Genomic DNA, 19,725 nt, shown 5'->3' with positions numbered 1-19,725 from the left:
TCAATAAAAAAATGCCGAAGACATGGGGAGAGAGTATGTTTTGCACTCCGTCCGTGTGTGTGTCCGTGTGTGGACGTGTCCGTCCGTCCGTTCGTCTGTTACCAGCTAATCTCCGGCACCGTTAACCTGGTCGATGCCAAATTTTGGCCACACACTTCCTTGTATGCCAACGATGAACTTCTGTCCCAAATTTTCCAGAACGGCCTGTTATAGCGCCACCGGGAGGCCGACTTTTGAAAAACACATTTTTCGAGGCCCTCCTATATACAGGTTTAATGTTTGTTTTTAGTTCAATGTTTGTTTTTAATTCAATGTTTGTTTTTAATTCAATGTTTGTTTTAAAAACGACATTGACAATGAAAGGAAAATGTACATCTTGTCCCTATAACATTAAACATTAAATGCCATTAACAATAAACAGAATTCAATGTTTGTTTTGTCACCGTTTGTTTTATCACCATTACATCACATAATCATAGCAACATGAGTTAGACTTTATTGTATTAGTGCCCCTCACTTCACACGGGTGTGATTTTTGATATTTCTCCTCCAGATTCTGTCCAAAAATCCCACAAATCGTTTCACACTATCTCTAGTCACTAGTCTATAGTCATGTGTTCAAGCCGGATCGCAGGATTGGACCGCTTTGAACAAAAAGCCTCAAATCATGAACGCAGCGTTCAATTTACGTCAAATCTTTCACAGACTTTCCACCTAGGCTGAGGAATATATCCCACCCTTTTCATATTGGCCTGTTATAGCGTTAGAGTTCTCTCTTCTGATTGGATGAAATTGGTATCCCAAACTGAAAATGTATTTTCTGTATTTGCAGAAGATCTAGAGAGATGGGCAGACCAGAGGTCTTCATGATTTTTAGGACAAGGACCCCTTAGCTGAGAGAGAGACAAAGCATGGATTCCACAACTATATATCATAAATTGTGTTGCATTTTGTATTTATATATTTAAGAAGTAGAAGACCCCCTAGCGGTCTAGTCTATGAAAGATATATTTATCAATAAATATGCATTTAGCTATCTGATAAAGATATATTCACTTGTATGTGTCGATATGGTTAAAGTGCCTGTGCCAGTGTGCCTACAGAAGTTAGTATGTCCTCCTGCCTGAGAGCTATTGTTTTAGTTTTTGACTATTTGCCAAGATTTTGCTTAATTGTCCTTGTAGCAGCCATGGGTCGGGTCTGACTCTGAACTCTGTGCTGCAGAACTCCCATGCCAGTGCCACTACCAGTCTGTGTTAGACTGTTTAACATATTTCTTCCCCTCAAGATAGTGCCACACGTTTGTTATAAACATTGCGCATAAATGTCACAACAACCCTGGTTGTCAAGGAAACGAAGCAAGATGAACTGATGGCTGACGTGATGATGGAAGGCGTAAACCCACGATATATGTATAAAACTCTTTATCTCTGTTTAAACTTCAGAATATCTGGGACCTCACTCTAAGCATTTATGGAATACCCAGATATCAATTTTATTAAAAGAAGTTTCATCTGTTTATTGATGTAATTATTTCATATCTGACAGAAAGATATGACCAGTATTTACTAGCGAAAAATAAAGCCATCAGTCTATTGAAATTATTAGGCCTAGCTAACCCTAACCCTAGAGTAAAATAAAAATATATGTTCATTTTGGAAGAAAAAAACACACATGATTATTTGTTTAAAAGCATAACAACTCAAAGAAGTATCATGGCACAAAATCCCAGATGATAGCACTTAAAAGCACTACAAATATAATAGTTGTAAATTGTCATGTATATGTCAAGTATTGTCATATTTGCATCTTTGTGCTTTGAAGCTCATGAAGATCACTGAGCTCATCTAACATGATATGGTTAGACTTGTCTTTCTCTGGCTGATGATTCTGTTCTCCTGGTTTATTCTCAGGCAGGGTGAACATGTCTTTTCTGCAAGAAAAACAAAAGATACTCAAACAATTTAATAAGTATATTTTATTTGGTTATTACTACTGTTTTTTATTATATTTTTCCAAAAGCCTTGGTCAATAAAATAAAACCTTGGACTGAATATGTCTGTATGTGCCATGATTTAACTCATCAAATTGAAGTTTGTATTTATGTTTTCCTTTCACCAAACACTAATCATAATTAAGTTTCTGTGAAAATTGCACTTACACAGTCAAAACTGATGGTGGTATGCATCGCAGACGTGTCACTACATAAGTGCTCAAGACTAATCCAAGAACTGATGAGGCACAGCACCACCCCAAACACAGCCAGAAGGCATTCTACATAAACAAAATGAAAATATAAAAACAATACATTTGATATACAGAGTATTTGAGATGTTTATGTTTTCCAGAGGGTTAGTTTTTTTTAATTGTCTTTTATTGTTTTGTCTTTTTTTTTGCATCCCTTCATCAAAAGGACCACAATGGAAACAGCCTTCAGACTTTTACATTTTCAATAAAGTGTTCAATCAATCAAAAGAGTAGACAATATTGGGAATCCTTGATTTATGATTTGATTTATCTAGTGCGAGAGACGTCGAGAAAGAAAATATTGACATGATTATGAAGAAATTAAATTCAATCATCTCCGTCCTGAATCACACATCTTTCTCTTCTATAAAAAAGGGCGACTTATTCTATTCTTCTCTATCAAAGTGCTCTGACCTTAATGTTTGTTGTTTGTTTAAATGCTGGAAATCAAGCCATTGTGCACCACTCTAGATTAGTGTCAACTACAAGTACAAAATATAATGAAGATGTTTCACTCACCCATGGGTCAATCACATTTAGGCACATTGCTGTATACACATTGTCCACAGACCTTGCAAGCCAACTGCAACCCATAACCTCATACAAGATCTACAAACAAGAAAAGGAGAGAAGTTTAAAGACTGACATAAGCTGCCATTGCAAATGTAAATCCAAGTCCACAATCCATGTGAATTATTCATGGGACCCACGACAAAATATCACACCAGACTCACAATATTTATTCAACAATAAAATCTATAAACTGTGACAATTTATGGGGGCCCTAGCTCGACCACCCAGGATGCTCACACATAATTTCAATCCTATTCAGCACCAGTGACCAGTGACCATGCATATATCTAAATGACGGAGCTGTTGCGCATAGACCCACCCGGCAGCACTATTTAATGCAATTTATTCGATTTTTTTGAATTACTCATGACAAAGTTGTAAAAGTCAACAGTATGTATGTCCATAACATAAACAAGCAGCACGCTAGCAAACAATTCACTAGTTCTTTGTTTCAATCATTTTGTTATTATTATTTTTCACAATTGAGCATACCACATATTTCGAGCTCTTGACATATGTAAATCCAAACAGCATGACATTAAAGAAACATGCATGTCATGAACCACACAGGCACTCCATATTAGCTCTTTTGAACAATGAATTATGGTGTAGTCTGTTCATTGCTTCTTCACCCACCCAGTGCCGGACCCAGCCCAAGTAGTGCAGTAGGGATCGCTCTGCTTTCTGCTTTGTGCACTGGGACATCTGAGAGAATAGAATAGAAAGCTAAAATGAAGTCAGAATGTGTACAGTAATGGGAAATTATTTATTTAAAAAAATCTCTTACATTAGCCACGATATATGGAACTTGGGCATGCATTGCTCCTTCCGTTTCATCAACACCACTCAGGGTTTTGTCAATATTAGTCTGCAGGCATGAGAGAGGTACTTCCAATAAACAACATCAACTCAATTACATCCTTTCTATATTATGCACAGAACAATTTTGTAATGGGGCAGAAATTGAGTGCTTGATTGTAATATTCACTATTCAGTACCTTGTATGTTTGTTTTATGTGTCTCAGGGCTCCAACACTTTCATTCATCTTGACCTAACGTGCTCAGAAGATTGATGGAATGTCAGCTAAACATTCTTCAACGATCACGCTCACATGAGACAGTGAGATACTGCACTACACATGCACATGCACATGTGCGCACACACTGATTGATTGATTGATTGATTGAAATATTTATTAACAGTTTGCAGAATTACAGTACATTTCAAGCACAACTCAATACAAAGACTGTTAACTGTGAGTGGACGACCCAATAAAGCATTACACTTGTTTACAAGAGGGTCCACCACACACACACACACGCACGCGCGCACGCACGCACACACACACACACACATACATGCACGCGAGCAATCCTAGTATTTAAAATTGGTGACAATTCAATGCACCTTTTTTTAAATGTATGTAATCTTTTTTGGCTTGAGATGACATGATTTGAATTGACACAGGTTGACACAATTAACTCACAGCGTCTGCAGTCTGTTGCCTGACCAGGCGGTTGAGGTGTCGTGCTTTCTCAGCCTCTTTTTGTAAATCGTCCTTAATCTCTGTATTTTCCTGACAGAATAGATGCAGAGGCTGTAAATCACTGCAGGATCTGTCTTTTCACCTTATTGCTTTGTTGGACAAACACCTACAGGGAGTTGTGCCTTCTCATCCAGTTCCACAGCCAAAGTAGCAAGGTCTCTCTTTACCACACGTGTGCTGAGCTGAGGATGCAAAAAAATAAGCAAAGTCAAAATGTAAATGAAACGAATAACCATTTAAGTCCATCATTTATTCTGACCCCTCCCCCGATTTATACATTATGGATAATTAGTATGGACTTCGATGGTTCTTCGTCTCAACTGCTCAAGGACTAAATACTAAATAATCAAACATACTGTATGCATGAATAGAAACAGCTAGGCAGACACACAAAGTCACACTATCTAATGACTCACACATTGTGTACAGTGTACACTGTGCACAAATGCACACAGACAAGTACAGTCAATGGACAAACAGAACACTGAAAGAAAAGGAAACACTATACTGTAGTGTAGGTACAAGACACATACATTTACAGTAAACACACTCAACAAACTGCATATATTGCATATAGGCACAGACAGAAAGGAGATGAAGAGAGCAGAGAAAGAGAGTGAGATAGCACTTATAGCTGTAAATTCATACCAGGGATATCAATAGATTGTAGTTGATGGTATCAAGGCCAATATTTCTGAAGTCCTGTATGTCCTGCCTGCCGCTGTCAGGCAGCAACTTCACTTCCGTCATGTCTATAGAGATGCTCTCAGCAGTCTTGCTGAAGTTCTCCATGTACTATGAAAAGGGAACAGGTGAACAGTCAAAGTATAGCTCATATTTTGTATTATATTATATTACTGTACTAAAAACAAAACAAAGTTATGCAATATTTAAAGAAGCATTCAGTGATTTAGGTGATTTGGGTAAAGAATATATTTCAGTTTTGAGTGTCGTTAAACTAAGCAATTTAAATATGCCGCTCTATAGCGATATTCTCATAGTAACCATTTGTGTTTGTTCAATTAACAACGGTTTCGCCATTACTTCAGCTCTTTAGTGAACAGAAAATACATCTTCAGGTCAGGATACCAATTACATCCAATCAGGAGAGAGACCTCATACAGGATAGAGGATAAACCAGTGAAATTTGAAGTGAGCTGACACATTTGGAATAGCATGAACACTAAACTGAAGCTGATAATTGGGTACTTTCTCCTGATTGGCTGAAGATTGGCCACCCACCTGAAATTAAATTTGTTTTTATTAAACTCTAGAGATGCAGAGACCCCCAATGAACATACACTCTATCTATAGTAGCCTAATCAGAATTGAACCTTTTAACAAAAAAAACATTTTTGTTTTAACCAAAACATATCATTACCCACCTTTAATTTATCCATTCATAACAAGTCCATTACATTTGTACACTCAAGTAACACTGAGGAATTTACAGTGTTTTAGAGAAAATGCAACTGTTAAATGCAATAATTGGAACACCTTGGTAGAATTGAGTAAATCTTCCAGGTCAAAGAGTTGATCCATATCCATACTGTGAAACATGGAACGTCCTTTCCCACAGCCCCTGTAAACAAAGTCAAATTACAGGACACAATTTGTTCCACCTGAAACTCACCACAAAAAACTAAAATCCAGCACAACTGATCTTAAGCTGTTCTGGGGGGAGCTATAGATGAGCCATCACATTGACAACACAAGAGACGGTCGCGGCCACACAGCCAACTCAAGGTATGGCCACTGAGCCAACTTGGGGACCCAACGCAAGGACAACACAAGAGATGGTCACGGCCACACAGCCAACTCAAGGTACGGCCACGGAGCCGACTTGGGGACCCAACGCAGCTCCTCCAAGGAAAACAAACAATTTAACGGAGCTGAACGTGAATCCCCCCCCCCCGCCCCCCCCTTTTTTTCCCCTCACTGTATATTTTTCTTTTCCCTTTTTACCTCCTTTTTGATGAATTCTTTTTTGATGAATTCCTGTTCTGTCTATAGAAGTGTCTATTTGTACGTCTCTAAATGTTTTGATGATTTGAACATGGTGGACCCTGTTGGAAACAAGTGTAATGCTTAATTGGGTCGTCCACTCACAGTTAACAGCCTTTGTATTGAGTTTGTGCTTGAAATGTACTGTAATTCTGCAAACTGTTAATAAATTCTTCAATCAATCAATCAATCAATGTCCTCCATGTCCAATCAGGTTACCACTGTATGTGTACAGTTTGAGAAAGAAGGAATCTTCACAATTCACAATGTAAAGTTCAGTGGTGCTGCACCATAAACATAAGTCTGCCTGGGTGACAATCTTCTTGCATTGATGAGATTAACTGGCTGCTTGTGTATACTGTAGGGATGGTCTATATTTACTAGAAGTGAGTATAATACAATAACCACGGAAAACGAAAGCGGGTATATGGTGAATACCTTCATACACTACTGGGCCACCCCATAATAAATGGTAAATGCATTAATTTAGTCTAGTACCTGAGTATTTCCGTATCATGATGTATTTAGTAGTGAAACGGGAGCTGTGCGTGTCTCAGTCAAGCACATTAACGGGGGCGGGGTTGTAAATTCAGAATTCATATGATACATGGAGTTGAGTTGGAAAACCAACTCCATGTATCAAAAATCCACACACCAGCTGTTCACAGACTCCACACATCTTGGCGGCTATAAGCACTGATTTTGGGAGTACCATGAATGCACTTCATTTTCTTCTTTGTGACCATGGTGTATGTATGGCATCACTGTATGACATCACTTACATACTGTGATAAAGACTTACTGATAGATGGCATATGTGTTGGGGTAAATATTCAAGCTTTGATTTCCTTGACTGACACTGGGACTGCTGAACAGGTTTCCCTGCTGGTCTAAGAACTGTGGAGGAAGAGAATGTAATAATGAAGTCACTGGACAAGAGCTTGTGACTACCGGGTCAGTTTTCTGATAGGTGTGCAGTTTTGTGCATGCCTGTGGCTCTCAGAGGTAACAATAATTAAAGGGAACAGTAGTTGAAACAAGTTGGTCTGGGAGTGTGCGAGTGTAAATGTTAAACTTGTAGGCCTACTTTATACATGTCCTTCATTCATTTGTTTTTCTTAGCATTTGACACAGCTACAGCTCAAATTTAGTGGAGAAAACAACAATAATATCAACCATTTAACTTAACGTTTAAGCTAATATGAGACCAATAACACTTACTGTAAATATCTGACCACTGGTGAAGCTACGGCATCCCAAAGTGTGAGCATTCCCTCCAAAGAACAGGGTGACAAAGACTAAGATGATGGAAACCCAAGAGAATGCACAGATCATTATCATAAAACTGTGGAGAGAAGAAACACATCATTATTATAGTACAATGAATGCATGAGAAATGATTTGATGCAATTACATAATTAGTCAAAAATGGGGTGCTACTTACACTTTAAACAGGTAAACAGCTATTGTTTCCAGTTGCATGTCTGGGTACAAGTAGTATACTTTCGGGTTGAACAGCACAGGCAGTCCCAGAGAGATGGCAGTCACTAAGAGCAGCACTGTCAATAGCATCACTGTGCACACTGTAGCTGACACTCCCCACCTGTAGATGGCATCACATACACATTTAATTTTGTTGAGCAAATAAGTTAAATTAATTATAACTAGAAAAAGTGCCCCTCGGGGCACAGGTCTCCACCAGGGCAGGCCAGGTTGTGGCCTCCTGGTGGTGCTATTATAGGCCAATGAGAAAAGGGTGCCATTTTTTCTTAAGCCTTGGATGGCAATTGGATGATTTGAGGCATTGTTCCAAAAATGTGTTTTGCAAAAATCCACCTGTTGGTGGCGCTATAACAGGCCAGTGAAAAGGGTGGGATATATTCCTCAGCCTAGTAGGAACGCCTGTGAAAGATTTCACGTAAATTGCACGCTGTGTTCATGATTTGAGGCTTTTTGTTCAAAACGGGCCAATCCTGCAATCTTTGAAAGCCAATGTTGGAATATGAAATATCGGACAGATCCGTCTTGAACACATGACTATAGTGATAGTGTGTAACGATTTGCGGGATTTTTGGACAGAATCTGGAGGAGTAATATCAAAAAATGTGTTTTTCAAAAGTCGGCCTCCTGGTGGTCCTATAACAGGCCGTTCTGGAAAATTTGGGGCAAAACATACTCTCTCCCCATGCCTTCGGCCTGGTGGAGACAATAAACAAAAGTCAATCAGCAGTTTTGTGTGGTTTAAATGTGAAAGATTGTGGTTAGCATTTAGAATACATAACAGCAAACATTGTAATAGGCCTACCCACAAAAGGTACTATACTGTAAATGCAAGTAATGCAGGGATCACTAAAGTGATTTACATGAGTAAGGCGGGTCACACTAGGGCTGGCCTCGCTGTTGCAATAAATAAATAACTAAAATATGATTATTTTTGATTATTGTGTATGGTGTATTTTAAAGATCACCGTTTAAGATCAAGATCAGACTTCTCTGTTTTTATGATATGTGATACAGGTGCTGCTGATTATGAGGTCAGTGCAGCGCCACACAAACATTTAACAGGGATGGATATTAATGCCAGGAACTCCATCTAATTCAAGTCGAGATGCCTAAAATAACAAGACAAAAGTTACATACCTGACATAGTCGTAGAAGACTATGGGCCCTATTAAGCAAGTGGAATCTAATTACATATAATTTTACAGTTTTTAAGACGTGGGGGCGGGTGCAATGTCATATTACAATTATGGGCCAGGTAAGAAGCGCTTTCGACACCCCGTGGTGTGAGCAAAACGGCCTTGAATTAGTCATGGGAGTGTTTAAGGGAGTTTTGAGGCTTACCCAATGAACATGTCCGTACTATTCTCTTTACGACACCAGCTGATGATGCGCCCTTTTCGGCAAGTGGTATTACATTTCTGCAGACTGGCACCATAGACATGACATGACTTTGTCACATTTGGATTAATTATTCATATTGCACTGCATGCTGTCACCTTTATGCCTCCAAAGAACAGATCCACAAGCTGTCACAGCCATGATGTGCATAGCTTGTAGGCCTATGTCTCTATTTTGTTAAGTAACTTGCAGTTTTCATTGGAAAGTCATTACAGCGGCGCAGCCATATGCTAAGGGAGGGAGATATACGCACATCGTCACTTAATTTGTTTCTGTTCTAAGCATGAAAAACAGCTGTAAAAATCTTTATTCTAGTTCATTTGATTCATAAATGAATAACTAAGACTTTGAAATGGCACCTACCTATACCTTTCAGATCGGAATGGAACTGCGAGTAGATACGCAGCATTGGCTGGCAAATTGGCAATCCATGCGTAATGTTCCCAGAATCGTCTAACCCCCGAACATACAAGTTCGTTTGATATTGTTTAATTCGATAAAAATAGAACCATGTACCATACAGCGAATGAAAGCAAGATTCCTAAGGAATATGGGGATTTTTACATTTTAAAAAACGGTTGAGAAATGAGAGAACCATGAGTGTTTATAATATCAAATATTATAAGAATAATATGAAAGACAAACGGGCTGTGAAGAGCTCAGCTCACCATCCCGACAAGGAGGAAATATAGCCTATAGTGCATGCACGTATATGCACTGACTGTTGCACACACGCTCTTTATTTGTTTCTATTGAAAAACACCAGTAAAATAACGTTTATTTTATTTTATTTCATTCGAGTCACGACGAAGGAATGAGTTGAAATGCCATACGTGCGCCATGCGTATTGCTGCGGCCCCAATGTTATGGTCTTCGCTCGTAGCATATTATTTAAGAAGAATTGAGTCGGGTGTGATACAGCGTATGAAAGCAAACCTCCCAATGAGTATGGAGATGTTTTAATTTCTAAAAAAGGTTGAGAAATGAGCGATATATGACCCTTTATAATCTCAACGAGAAAGCCAGAAAACTCGCTGTTGCCATGTGTCATAGAAACAAGTAAATAGGTCTATAAACATACTCCCAAAAGAATCGCATATAACAGGGGTCTACAACCTATTTTAAATGAAGTGCCATGTTTTTATTTTCTAGATAGTGAGTCTGCCATATCAAGATTCCTTTTAATGACACCACATTAAAATTTCCAGCATATTTTGATTGTCCACAAATATAATGCACAATCTATGTAAAGCGCCTTGGATAAAGGCGCTATATAAATGCACCATTTACCATTTACCATTTATAAAGTTCTTCCTTCTTTTTACATATTTTCTTGCACATTGTTAGAATGATCATTATAAATATATATCCCCCTGCAGTCAGAGTTCATTGTTTTAATGAATGAATGTGATGCATTGTGAGCTGGTAGATCTGCTATTTTCAAAAGTAATCTTTGAAAAAAGTGACAATTGTGGAATATTTTTGAAAAATGTTATTGAAACATTTAAAAACACAAATCTGTCATGGGGGTCACTGGCTTAGTTGGGCAAATGCATTAATCTGGGGGTCCTTGACATGGGAATATCGCTGTGTGAGGATCACTGGTTTAAACAACATTAGGAGAAAAGCCCAAATAAGCACTTTAGAAACAAGAAAAGCAACCACAACTACCAATATTTACAAGCATCTTTGCAGAAAAAGAAGCCGCTTATAATAAACAGACATGGCAACACTCCAGCAGCACTCCAGAGCCGCTCAAGTGTAAAATGAAACAGTGCTTTTTGCTTTTAAGACGTGGTCAGACCCAGGCGGAATCGGTATGCGCTGAGTGTTTTTAGGTCAAGGGGCTAGGGGCTTAATAGCAAATTAGCGCAAAGCGAAAATAATTAACATATGGACACTCCCCCAATGCTAAATTATGCAGGAACGTGGTATTCCATATGAGTGAGCGCTCACCACGGCTTCCATAATACGAAAAGGCGCAGAGCGAGGGCGAAATCTGTATTACCGCATGGGTTTTTCGTCTTGCTTAATAGGGCTCTTAGGCTCCTTCATAACGCTGGAAGATGGTTCTCAGATCAGAGACTGCCTCAGTGAGAGATCTCACGCTAGGAAAACTCTCGCTTGCATTCCTCAGTGACTCTTGGATTTCATTCAGCTCCAACAAGAGACCTACACAATCAAATGTTAATTTAACTAAGAGTGTTTTTACAACTGAAGATTATACTGGTGTTTCACACAGCACATATTATGATATTGGAGACAGACAGACAGACAGACAGACAGACAGACAGACAGACAGACAGACAGACAGACAGAGCGGGTGGTGAAGAAAGCACAACAACGCCTCTACTTCCTGAGCTTTCTACAGAGGCGCCACAGAGAGCACCCTGACTGGCTGCTTCACTGCCTGGTATGGCAGCTGCTTCAACCGCAAAGCAATGCAGATGGTTGTGCGAACAGCCGAACGCATCAGCGTATGTGATCAGGTATGTGTCAGCAAAACTTGTGGAATTATGAAGGACTCAAGCCATCCCAACCGCAGACTGTTTGAAATGCTGGTTGCATGGAAAACGTCTTTGCAGTCTCAATGCCACTGGAAACAGACTGCAAAAAAAGCTTCTTTCCCTGAACAATCAGATACATGAACGAACTGACAAGAACCAGAGCTAAACAGGGCAAAGGAAAGACACCCTTGTGTGTCTTTCACCCACACACCCCCACACACACACACACAAACACACACACACACACACACACACACACACACACACACACACACACACACACACACACACACACACACACACACACACACGCACACACACGCACACACACATGCACGCACACATGCACACGTATGCACACGCACTGGCTGGAAAATAGAGGATTAATGTGGAAATAGGGAGGGACAAAAATAATATAAACATTGAACAAACAACGTTGTTATTATCATCCATGGAGTAAAGAATATAAATATTAGACTGTGGTAAATACCTGTGAGAGCAGGTGCCATCTGGTTGGAGCAAAATTGAGGAATGCCATAGAATGTGCTGTTGCACTAAAAGAAGATACGGTCACACAGTAATTAAGACAGAGTTGCGTTCAAGTCATTTTCAGAAAACAATCACAATCTCACATGAATTCATTGACAATAAAGCTCCACACTCAGTGGGAACTTGTTCTGCTATTCATTAATGAGGCATACATAATGCTGATCAACATAGACAACTAGCATATGACCGATAGATGACTAGTATGACCGGTAGAATAGAATAGATGACTGGTAGATGATCCATGATCATTGGTACATTGCTGGTACATTAATGGTACATGACTGGTACATTACTGGTAGAAGACCGGAAGATGCGATGACCACATCATCGCAACATACCGGGTTTGATTCCCGACTACAGATTTGTGTTGCATGTTTTTCCATTATCTGCCTCACTCAATTTCCTGTCTTTCTACATTGTCTGGTCCACATAAAAAGCAAAAAGTAGTAGTAATCATAATATTTATCATCCTTACTTGTACCACGAGATGCTCAAAAGCATGCTTGGGGGGCATTGAATCCAACTTGTCTTGTACACTGGGGATCTGAAATGACAAATTCACGGATTGGAGCGAGACATGGTCACACAGCAATTAACTGTGTATGTGTTATACTGATGGTTAACATTGCTTATATTTTATTGTCAACAAGCCGATATGGTTTATAAGTATCCCAGTATACGCCCAGTATCCAAGATTATATCAGATATAATACAATACTTGACTGTAATCAGCATCAGTCTCAAGGTTGCTAGAGTCAGGAACATCACAGACACCACATAGTTTCAAGGTCTTCAGATGGTCCTGGAGTTGCTGCAGACCTTTCTGCAAGATTATGTGTCTATCCTGTATGGCAGCTCTTGTTGTCTGAATGATCTGCAAGTTGTCAGTGGTATCAGCAGCATCTGTGTGTTGTGATGAAACATCACATAGGAACATATGTACAGATGTAGCCAGTGGATAAACGGTAGGGTAAACACTGAGTTACTTGCATGCTGTCTTTCTAAGAAGGCAAAACATAATAATACTATTGTGGATCACGTTAAAAGACTGCAACAATCTCTCCTCAAATCAAAGACAAACAGACAGAGGGAAGAAAGAAGGTCACATGGAGAAAATATACAACTGAATCATATAATTACAATTTTATTAAAATATCCGATCTATAATATCGTCAAGATCTACTTCTGTGTAAGCTTGTAGATCAGGTATTGTCGCTGGTTTTTGAACATTTGTGAAAATATATGAATTGCTTTGAACATTTGTAAAAGAAAAAGAAGAACAAAGTGTGGCAGAGGAGATGCAAACAACATACCCTGCACTGAATATCTCATGGAAAAATGTCTAAAACCGGTTTGTCTGATAAATATAGAATGCATTGTATGTTTTGAACAAAACACATCATACGTATATTACGTAACAATGTGCTTGTCTTCTATAGATGACACACCTCTCACTGTAAGTGACAAATGTCTGAGGATTCTCTGAACATCACTGCTGAAAGACATGAGTATTGCTGCTCCAACGGTGTCATTAGCTTCTGAAATGATGAAATGGTGAATATTCTTTAACAAAATGTAAAACCAATTAAAGTTAAACAAATTCTGTGACACTTGTAATGAAGCATACTGTAACGTAAAGTAAAACTATGTTTGCTTTAGTTTAAATTATAATTTTTAGATGTTTACTTTACTTTCGATCACATCAGATATACACAGAACATTATTAATCAAACAACCAACAGATTTGTATTACCAATTATTGCTTTGGAGATTTCTGCATTGGGAATATTGTACTGCTCCAGGATGGCTTTCAATCTCTATAGAGTAAAAATGAATAATATTGTACAAGTAAACATTTTGTAAGTTGTAGCATGACTTGACTTGACTATGAATCTTTTTACATTATTCATATTTGATTTGTTGTAACACAACCACTTCTAAAACTCCATTAAAAAATAGGGACTCCAGGTTGAAAGTGGTTATAAAAATGATATGTCAAGTGCTAAAAAGAGGACATAAAGAAAATTAAAAAATGTCCCATTAAAAAAATCCACACATTGATCACTGACACACTCGCATGCACGCACACACAGGCACATAATCACACACAGGCACATCAATCATACAAGAATAAATGATTACATTACAAAGACTATTTGGGAGCTGAGATCACTATTTTATAAAGATCAGACCCATCTAATTTATTTTGACAGGTAATGACAGATAATGTTGAAGCTAGTGTTGACATGATTAAAACCTCAGGGATATAATGTAGGTTGTCCTGTATGATCCCAACATTGGTGTCCAAATGTCGGAGACCGGGGCGCATGTTGGCATAGGTTCTGTTGTTGGCTGTGAATGCTAAAATCACACCTGTCCTGCATATGAACAAAGAACAGAACATACTGTAATTACTGATAGGATCAAAAAGGAAGCATGCACATCTCCAGAAATTCTACAGGTGCTGAACAAAAATATACGTACAAAGAAGAGTAAAAGAAGGGTTGTCCGCACACCGTGTATCTGCTCCCAGGAAACTTTATTTAGGTAACAAAGGTTACCTAAATAAAGTTTCCTGGGAGAAGATACAGTGTGCGGACAACCCTTCTTATACTGCAATTACTACCTGCCAACATTAGTACTAAGACAGCTAAAGAAACATTTGTAGAATGTACATGTGTGCATGCATGTGAGAGAGACAGAGAGAGAGAGAGAGAGAGAGAGAGAGAGAGAGAGAGGATGAGATCAGAACTCTCCTTTCTAAGCTCATCTCTTTGCCTTACAGTAATAAAATTGTGATGAGAATGAGGCAGCCAGACACACTGATGTCCTTGTAGTAACTCTGTGATATGGACGAGTCGCTGCTCTGTGCATCCCAGTTGTGAAAATACTTCCAGACTAGAAGTCCACCGGCTATTGGCATCAGTAGAAGGTAAAGCAAAGCCAGGATCAGACAAACCACATACCCTGCCTCATAGCGCACCAGCTATGGAGGTGGAAAAGCAAAATAAAAACATTGGTCAATGACTCCGATGTTCTCTCTCTCCTTTGTAGTTTTCTTTGCTATATGGGCCCTGAAATTTCCCCATGGAGATCAATACTTTCTAGTCTATTTAGTGTTTAGCCAACTTTGTAGGTTCCCTGTGGCCATCAATGCTATTCTTATGTGCTGTTTTTGGGGACTGAATATAACATATAACTAATATAACATTCCCTTAGTCTAATGCTAAATATTAATATATGATGATTAATATGAGTCACAAAGACTATAAATACATGTAAAAATCTTGTTTTAACTCACTTTTGTTAACTTCACCAACACAATTCATATAGTGCAAAGTGAATCGTAAATCACATTAAAAGGTACTGTACCAGTATTGAATTAGTGTTGGATACTTCCCTGTGACTGTCTCTACTCTTGTGGAGTTTATTGTTGCACAGGTAGGCATGCCCTATTGCAATTATCGGCACAATTAGAACACCTCATATTGCTTGGCCAAAATAGTGAGAGAGAAGGGTTGAAAGCAACAGTGTTGTCCAATACAGTTGAGATTATAGCATTTCAGTACTCACTACTACACTGTATTACATTGTTTTACAATAGAAGCTATAGTGACATAGTGTTAGCAATGTGAGATAACATTAACAGAAATACAGTTGTAACAAATCCATCCGTCATCTTTTTGGAGAACAATAATATTCTTGTGTCTAATGGTAAATATTCAAATGTAAAAGAATATGTTATGGCAAAATGTGGAAAGTAATACATATTTCTATATGCTCAATGCTCATACAATTATCTACAAATACTTTCACATTTACATACATACTATATCCACAAAAGAGAGTTTGCCGTACCTGTTGAATCTCCAGTGGTTCATTTCTCCAGGCTTTGGATAGAATATCTAAGATACACAAGTTAACATGTTGTCATTGCCTGGGTATATAATGGTTATGATCTATACTTGTTGTCATGTTATCAATGTCTGGGTATATTGCAATGATTATGATGATCTCTGCTTGGCCGGCACAGGATTATGTTTTCCGCCATTTTGAGTTTTCTTCAAAACACACTTTTTTCAACTAGATTTTGTCCAACACACACAAATCAGGACACATTCTCTCTGCAGCCATGTAATCAAGATGTACCAGTCATATTTTTCACATTTTCAGGTAAGTTTCCACCAAATTCGGCACAAATCAAATGATCTTAATGCGTCATGGGAAAATAACCATTAAACAAGGTTTTGTTACTCCATGCAGTTAGCCTGCAATTGCCTTCACAAATTTGTGTGTGGGGCCTATTTCTTACAAAAACACTTTTTTGCACATTTTGCAACAATATTTTCATACAGTAGCTTATGCAGGCACAGTGTATAGTGCCATGCAGCTATTAAATGTCTTCTGTTTCATTGTACTTTTTCTTATATTTTTGGTGGCTAGGTATTTCAAAAAATAGATATTTCAAAGACAATATAAAACGCACCCCCCAAAAACAAAACAAAACAAAAAACACGTGTTGTATAACTATGTTGTATAACAATTGTGTGTGTGGGGGCGTGTGTGTGTGTGTCTGTGTAATTGTGTTGATGATGCAACAATGAACCAGTAGAACACGATGCAAATTCAATTACTGTTATTGTCACTCACCTTCAGGCAGTGGATTTGGCTGAACAACCTTGAGAAAGGCACGGGCAAAGTTATAGAGGGGCGCAAGGCCATCTTCAGATCTCACCACCCGCTGAGCTATAGGTTGGGTGAAGGAGGGGAATGGCCGTGTGTCATTGGAACCACTGAGACAATGTTGAGCTTCCGCAGCTCCCAGTAGGAACACAGAGGCCCAAAGCAAGGCAGTGAGCTGGAGCCGCATCATTCAGGCAGTAGACAACACCCGCTGATACGCTCTGGAAATGTGATAATAATACATTGAAAATGAATGACATGCCATCTCAGTTATGTCAAATATGGTTCATTATTACATTACCATAATCATGCCAGCACACAACAAATTTTGCCTATATATATATTGTAACTGTTTCAATTGAATCCCATGTCATTATTAGGGGTCAAGCCCAAAGGGCATAGACCCCTTTTGTTTTAGTGGAAATTCCGCCATTTTAGCTGTTTTGGCAGTTCTGAGCTATCCTTCTTCACGAAATTCGGCAATATGGTAGAGGGCCGTGAGGATCCCTCAGGAACTGAAGCTCACAGTCATTCGTCAAAAGACCTCTGACATTTAGATCTCCCGATGAGTAAATTGTTATGATTTGCTCAATCCACTCTTCTGCCTTTTTTGGGCCACGTCAAAGAATAATCACGCCTCATGAATGGAAATCGCATTTCCATTCATGCAAATAGAATCTGGACTCATGGTTACGGGACGACAGCGTTGACAGACCATTGGCTGAGCATGAAATGTGATGTATGAATGTGATGTATGATGATAAGAGCGCCCCTCACTTCACACAAGTGTTACTTTTGATTTATTATAGTTGTCAAACAATTTCAGTCATCAATGTTTATATAGCTCATTGTGTATATTGCATATAGCTTATTTCTTTTTGGGCTTGACCCCATCTTATAGCTTATTATTATTATTTATTTATGTATTTATTATTATTATTATTATTATTATTTTGTTTTTTTATTATTATTATTATTAGTAGTAGTAGTAGTATTTATTTAATATATGACAACTGTAATAGCTAAAGATACAAGAGATCATTTGATTGACAAGGATGAGTAAGACATTTGCCCTACAATAAAGTATCATCACATTGCCATAAACTGTATGGTTGTACATTGTACACATTGTACATAAACTTGCAGTGAATATGGCATCTTAGAAAATAAAAGAGAATTACCTTTGAAAATAATGGAGTACTCCAGGGACTGGAGCCTGTCCTTCCTTTGGCGGTGCCTCGTTCATTCTGATAGAAAAAGCATATCTGGAATTAAGGTGTGTAGGAACTAGGAACCTGTTTGTCAAGAATAAGAACTTATTACCAAGCACAAAGCACATGTAGTCCAAGACACTTCATCATCACACTTATCATCAAAGAAAACACTAGAGACCACAATAACTATAACTAATATTGTTTCTTTATTTGTGATGATCTTTTAATGAAGCCAGGCCCTCTCTTATTCCTGATCTGGGTTGTATTTGTCAGGTACAGGCAGCAAAATGTTGTTGTGGGCATGTTTTGCAAGGCTGTTATCAAGAACAATACAATATAACAACAAGCAATACTGTGATAAAAATAATCACACAACAAGATAATGATGATACAGATTGTGATGAAAATAAGAAATAAAAAAGAGAATGATATATATAAAAAAATCACACCCGTGTGAACTGAGTGGTGTAATATAGCCTGTCTGACGTAATTAAATCATGTCTGACGTAATGAAAGCACACCCGGGTGAACAGGGTGAACATAGCAACCATGCTCATTTTTTCTGCACAGAAAAAAAACCCTGTTCACCCGGGTGAACAGGGTGAACATAGCAACCATGCTCATTTTTGCTGCACAGACTAACAAAATCATGTCTGACGTAATGAAATCACACCCGGGTGAACAGGGTGAACATAGCAACCATGCTCATTTTTGCTGCACAGACTAACAAAATCATGTCTGACGTAATGAAATCACACCCGGGTGAACAGGGTGAACATAGCAACCATGCTCATTTTTTCTGCACAACAAAGCCAGTTGTAGGAGTGGTTTACACCACTCAACCAGTTGTAGGAGTGGTTTACACCACTCAAAAATAATGTACCAATAGCACAGGAAAAATAAAGAATAATAATACCAGTCCTATAGCTACTATAAATGGGTGAATTATTATAATACTACTTGTGATTATAATGCAGCATGATAAAATCCATTATAATGTATAAAAAATCCCACCCGTGTGAACTGAGTGGTGCAGTGACGTCACACACTAACCATAGCAACCGTGCTCATCTGTACGTGGCCCCACGTACAGGTACACACATACACATACACATACACAGATACAGACAAAGCTGGTCGTTGGAGTGGTTTGCACCACTCAAAAGTATAAGAATTATAATACTACAAAGGAAAGTCTGAGTAATTATGAAATATAATCATACTTGACCTTATGGGTCATTTATAAGAGGCTTTAATGTGTTATGATTGGATTATGAGTACTTATAGTTATAGCAGATTACATTGCATTTATACTTGACTTTATAGATTCTAGAATGCTTTTTAATGTGTCGCATAATTGTTATAAAGCATTATGAGTTATGAGTTCTCATAACTATAAGCACATATTATAGGTTTATGTAGGTTTATGAATGCTTGTCTGGCCTTAATTCTGACCTCTTAACTTTGTAAAGAAAAAATACATGTCCAACAATTACAAAC

The 19,725-nt window shown here is 38.3% G+C and overlaps 1 protein-coding gene across 2 annotated transcripts; it reads right to left on the bottom strand.

The window, feature by feature from the left end:
* Positions 1-1,787: 1,787 nt before the first annotated feature.
* LOC306933817 (prominin-2-like) lies at positions 1,788-17,228 on the bottom strand. 2 transcript variants are annotated; one of them, XM_079516142.1, is made up of 24 exons: positions 16,979-17,228; positions 16,187-16,233; positions 15,112-15,314; positions 14,586-14,706; positions 14,082-14,145; positions 13,777-13,866; positions 13,047-13,231; positions 12,804-12,872; positions 12,270-12,333; positions 11,319-11,444; positions 9,012-9,036; positions 7,816-7,974; positions 7,593-7,716; positions 7,174-7,268; positions 5,865-5,949; positions 5,016-5,162; positions 4,478-4,549; positions 4,308-4,397; positions 3,819-3,872; positions 3,608-3,688; positions 3,457-3,525; positions 2,767-2,856; positions 2,162-2,274; positions 1,788-1,933 (listed from the first exon to the last, which is right to left on the bottom strand). In XM_079516142.1, the coding sequence occupies exons 1-24, from the start codon at positions 17,199-17,201 to the stop codon at positions 1,798-1,800; spliced, it is 2,532 nt and encodes an 843-aa protein (XP_079372268.1). In that variant the 5' UTR covers positions 17,202-17,228; the 3' UTR covers positions 1,788-1,797. The 2 variants fall into 2 exon arrangements, with proteins under 2 accessions (XP_079372268.1, XP_079372269.1); XM_079516143.1 differs by lacking the exon at positions 2,162-2,274.
* Positions 17,229-19,725: the final 2,497 nt, after the last annotated feature.

This window comes from Electrona antarctica, assembly GCF_951216825.1.
Source record: "Electrona antarctica genome assembly, chromosome: 12".
NCBI classification, from domain to species: domain Eukaryota; kingdom Metazoa; phylum Chordata; class Actinopteri; order Myctophiformes; family Myctophidae; genus Electrona; species Electrona antarctica.
The sequence above is the reverse complement of the archived record's forward strand: the minus strand, read 5'-3'. Positions and strand labels throughout refer to the sequence as shown.

Coding starts and splice junctions, on each gene's coding strand:
- LOC306933817 (XM_079516142.1), bottom strand. CDS start 17,201: ATGATGCGGCTCCAGCTCACTGCCTTGCTTTGGGCCTCTGTGTTCCTA. Junction 2,857..3,456: donor TGGGCTGGGTCCGGCACTGG/GTGGGTGAAGAA, acceptor TCTTGTTTGTAG/ATCTTGTATGAGGTTATGGG. Junction 1,934..2,161: donor CCACCATCAGTTTTGACTGT/GTAAGTGCAATT, acceptor TTTTTCTTGCAG/AAAAGACATGTTCACCCTGC.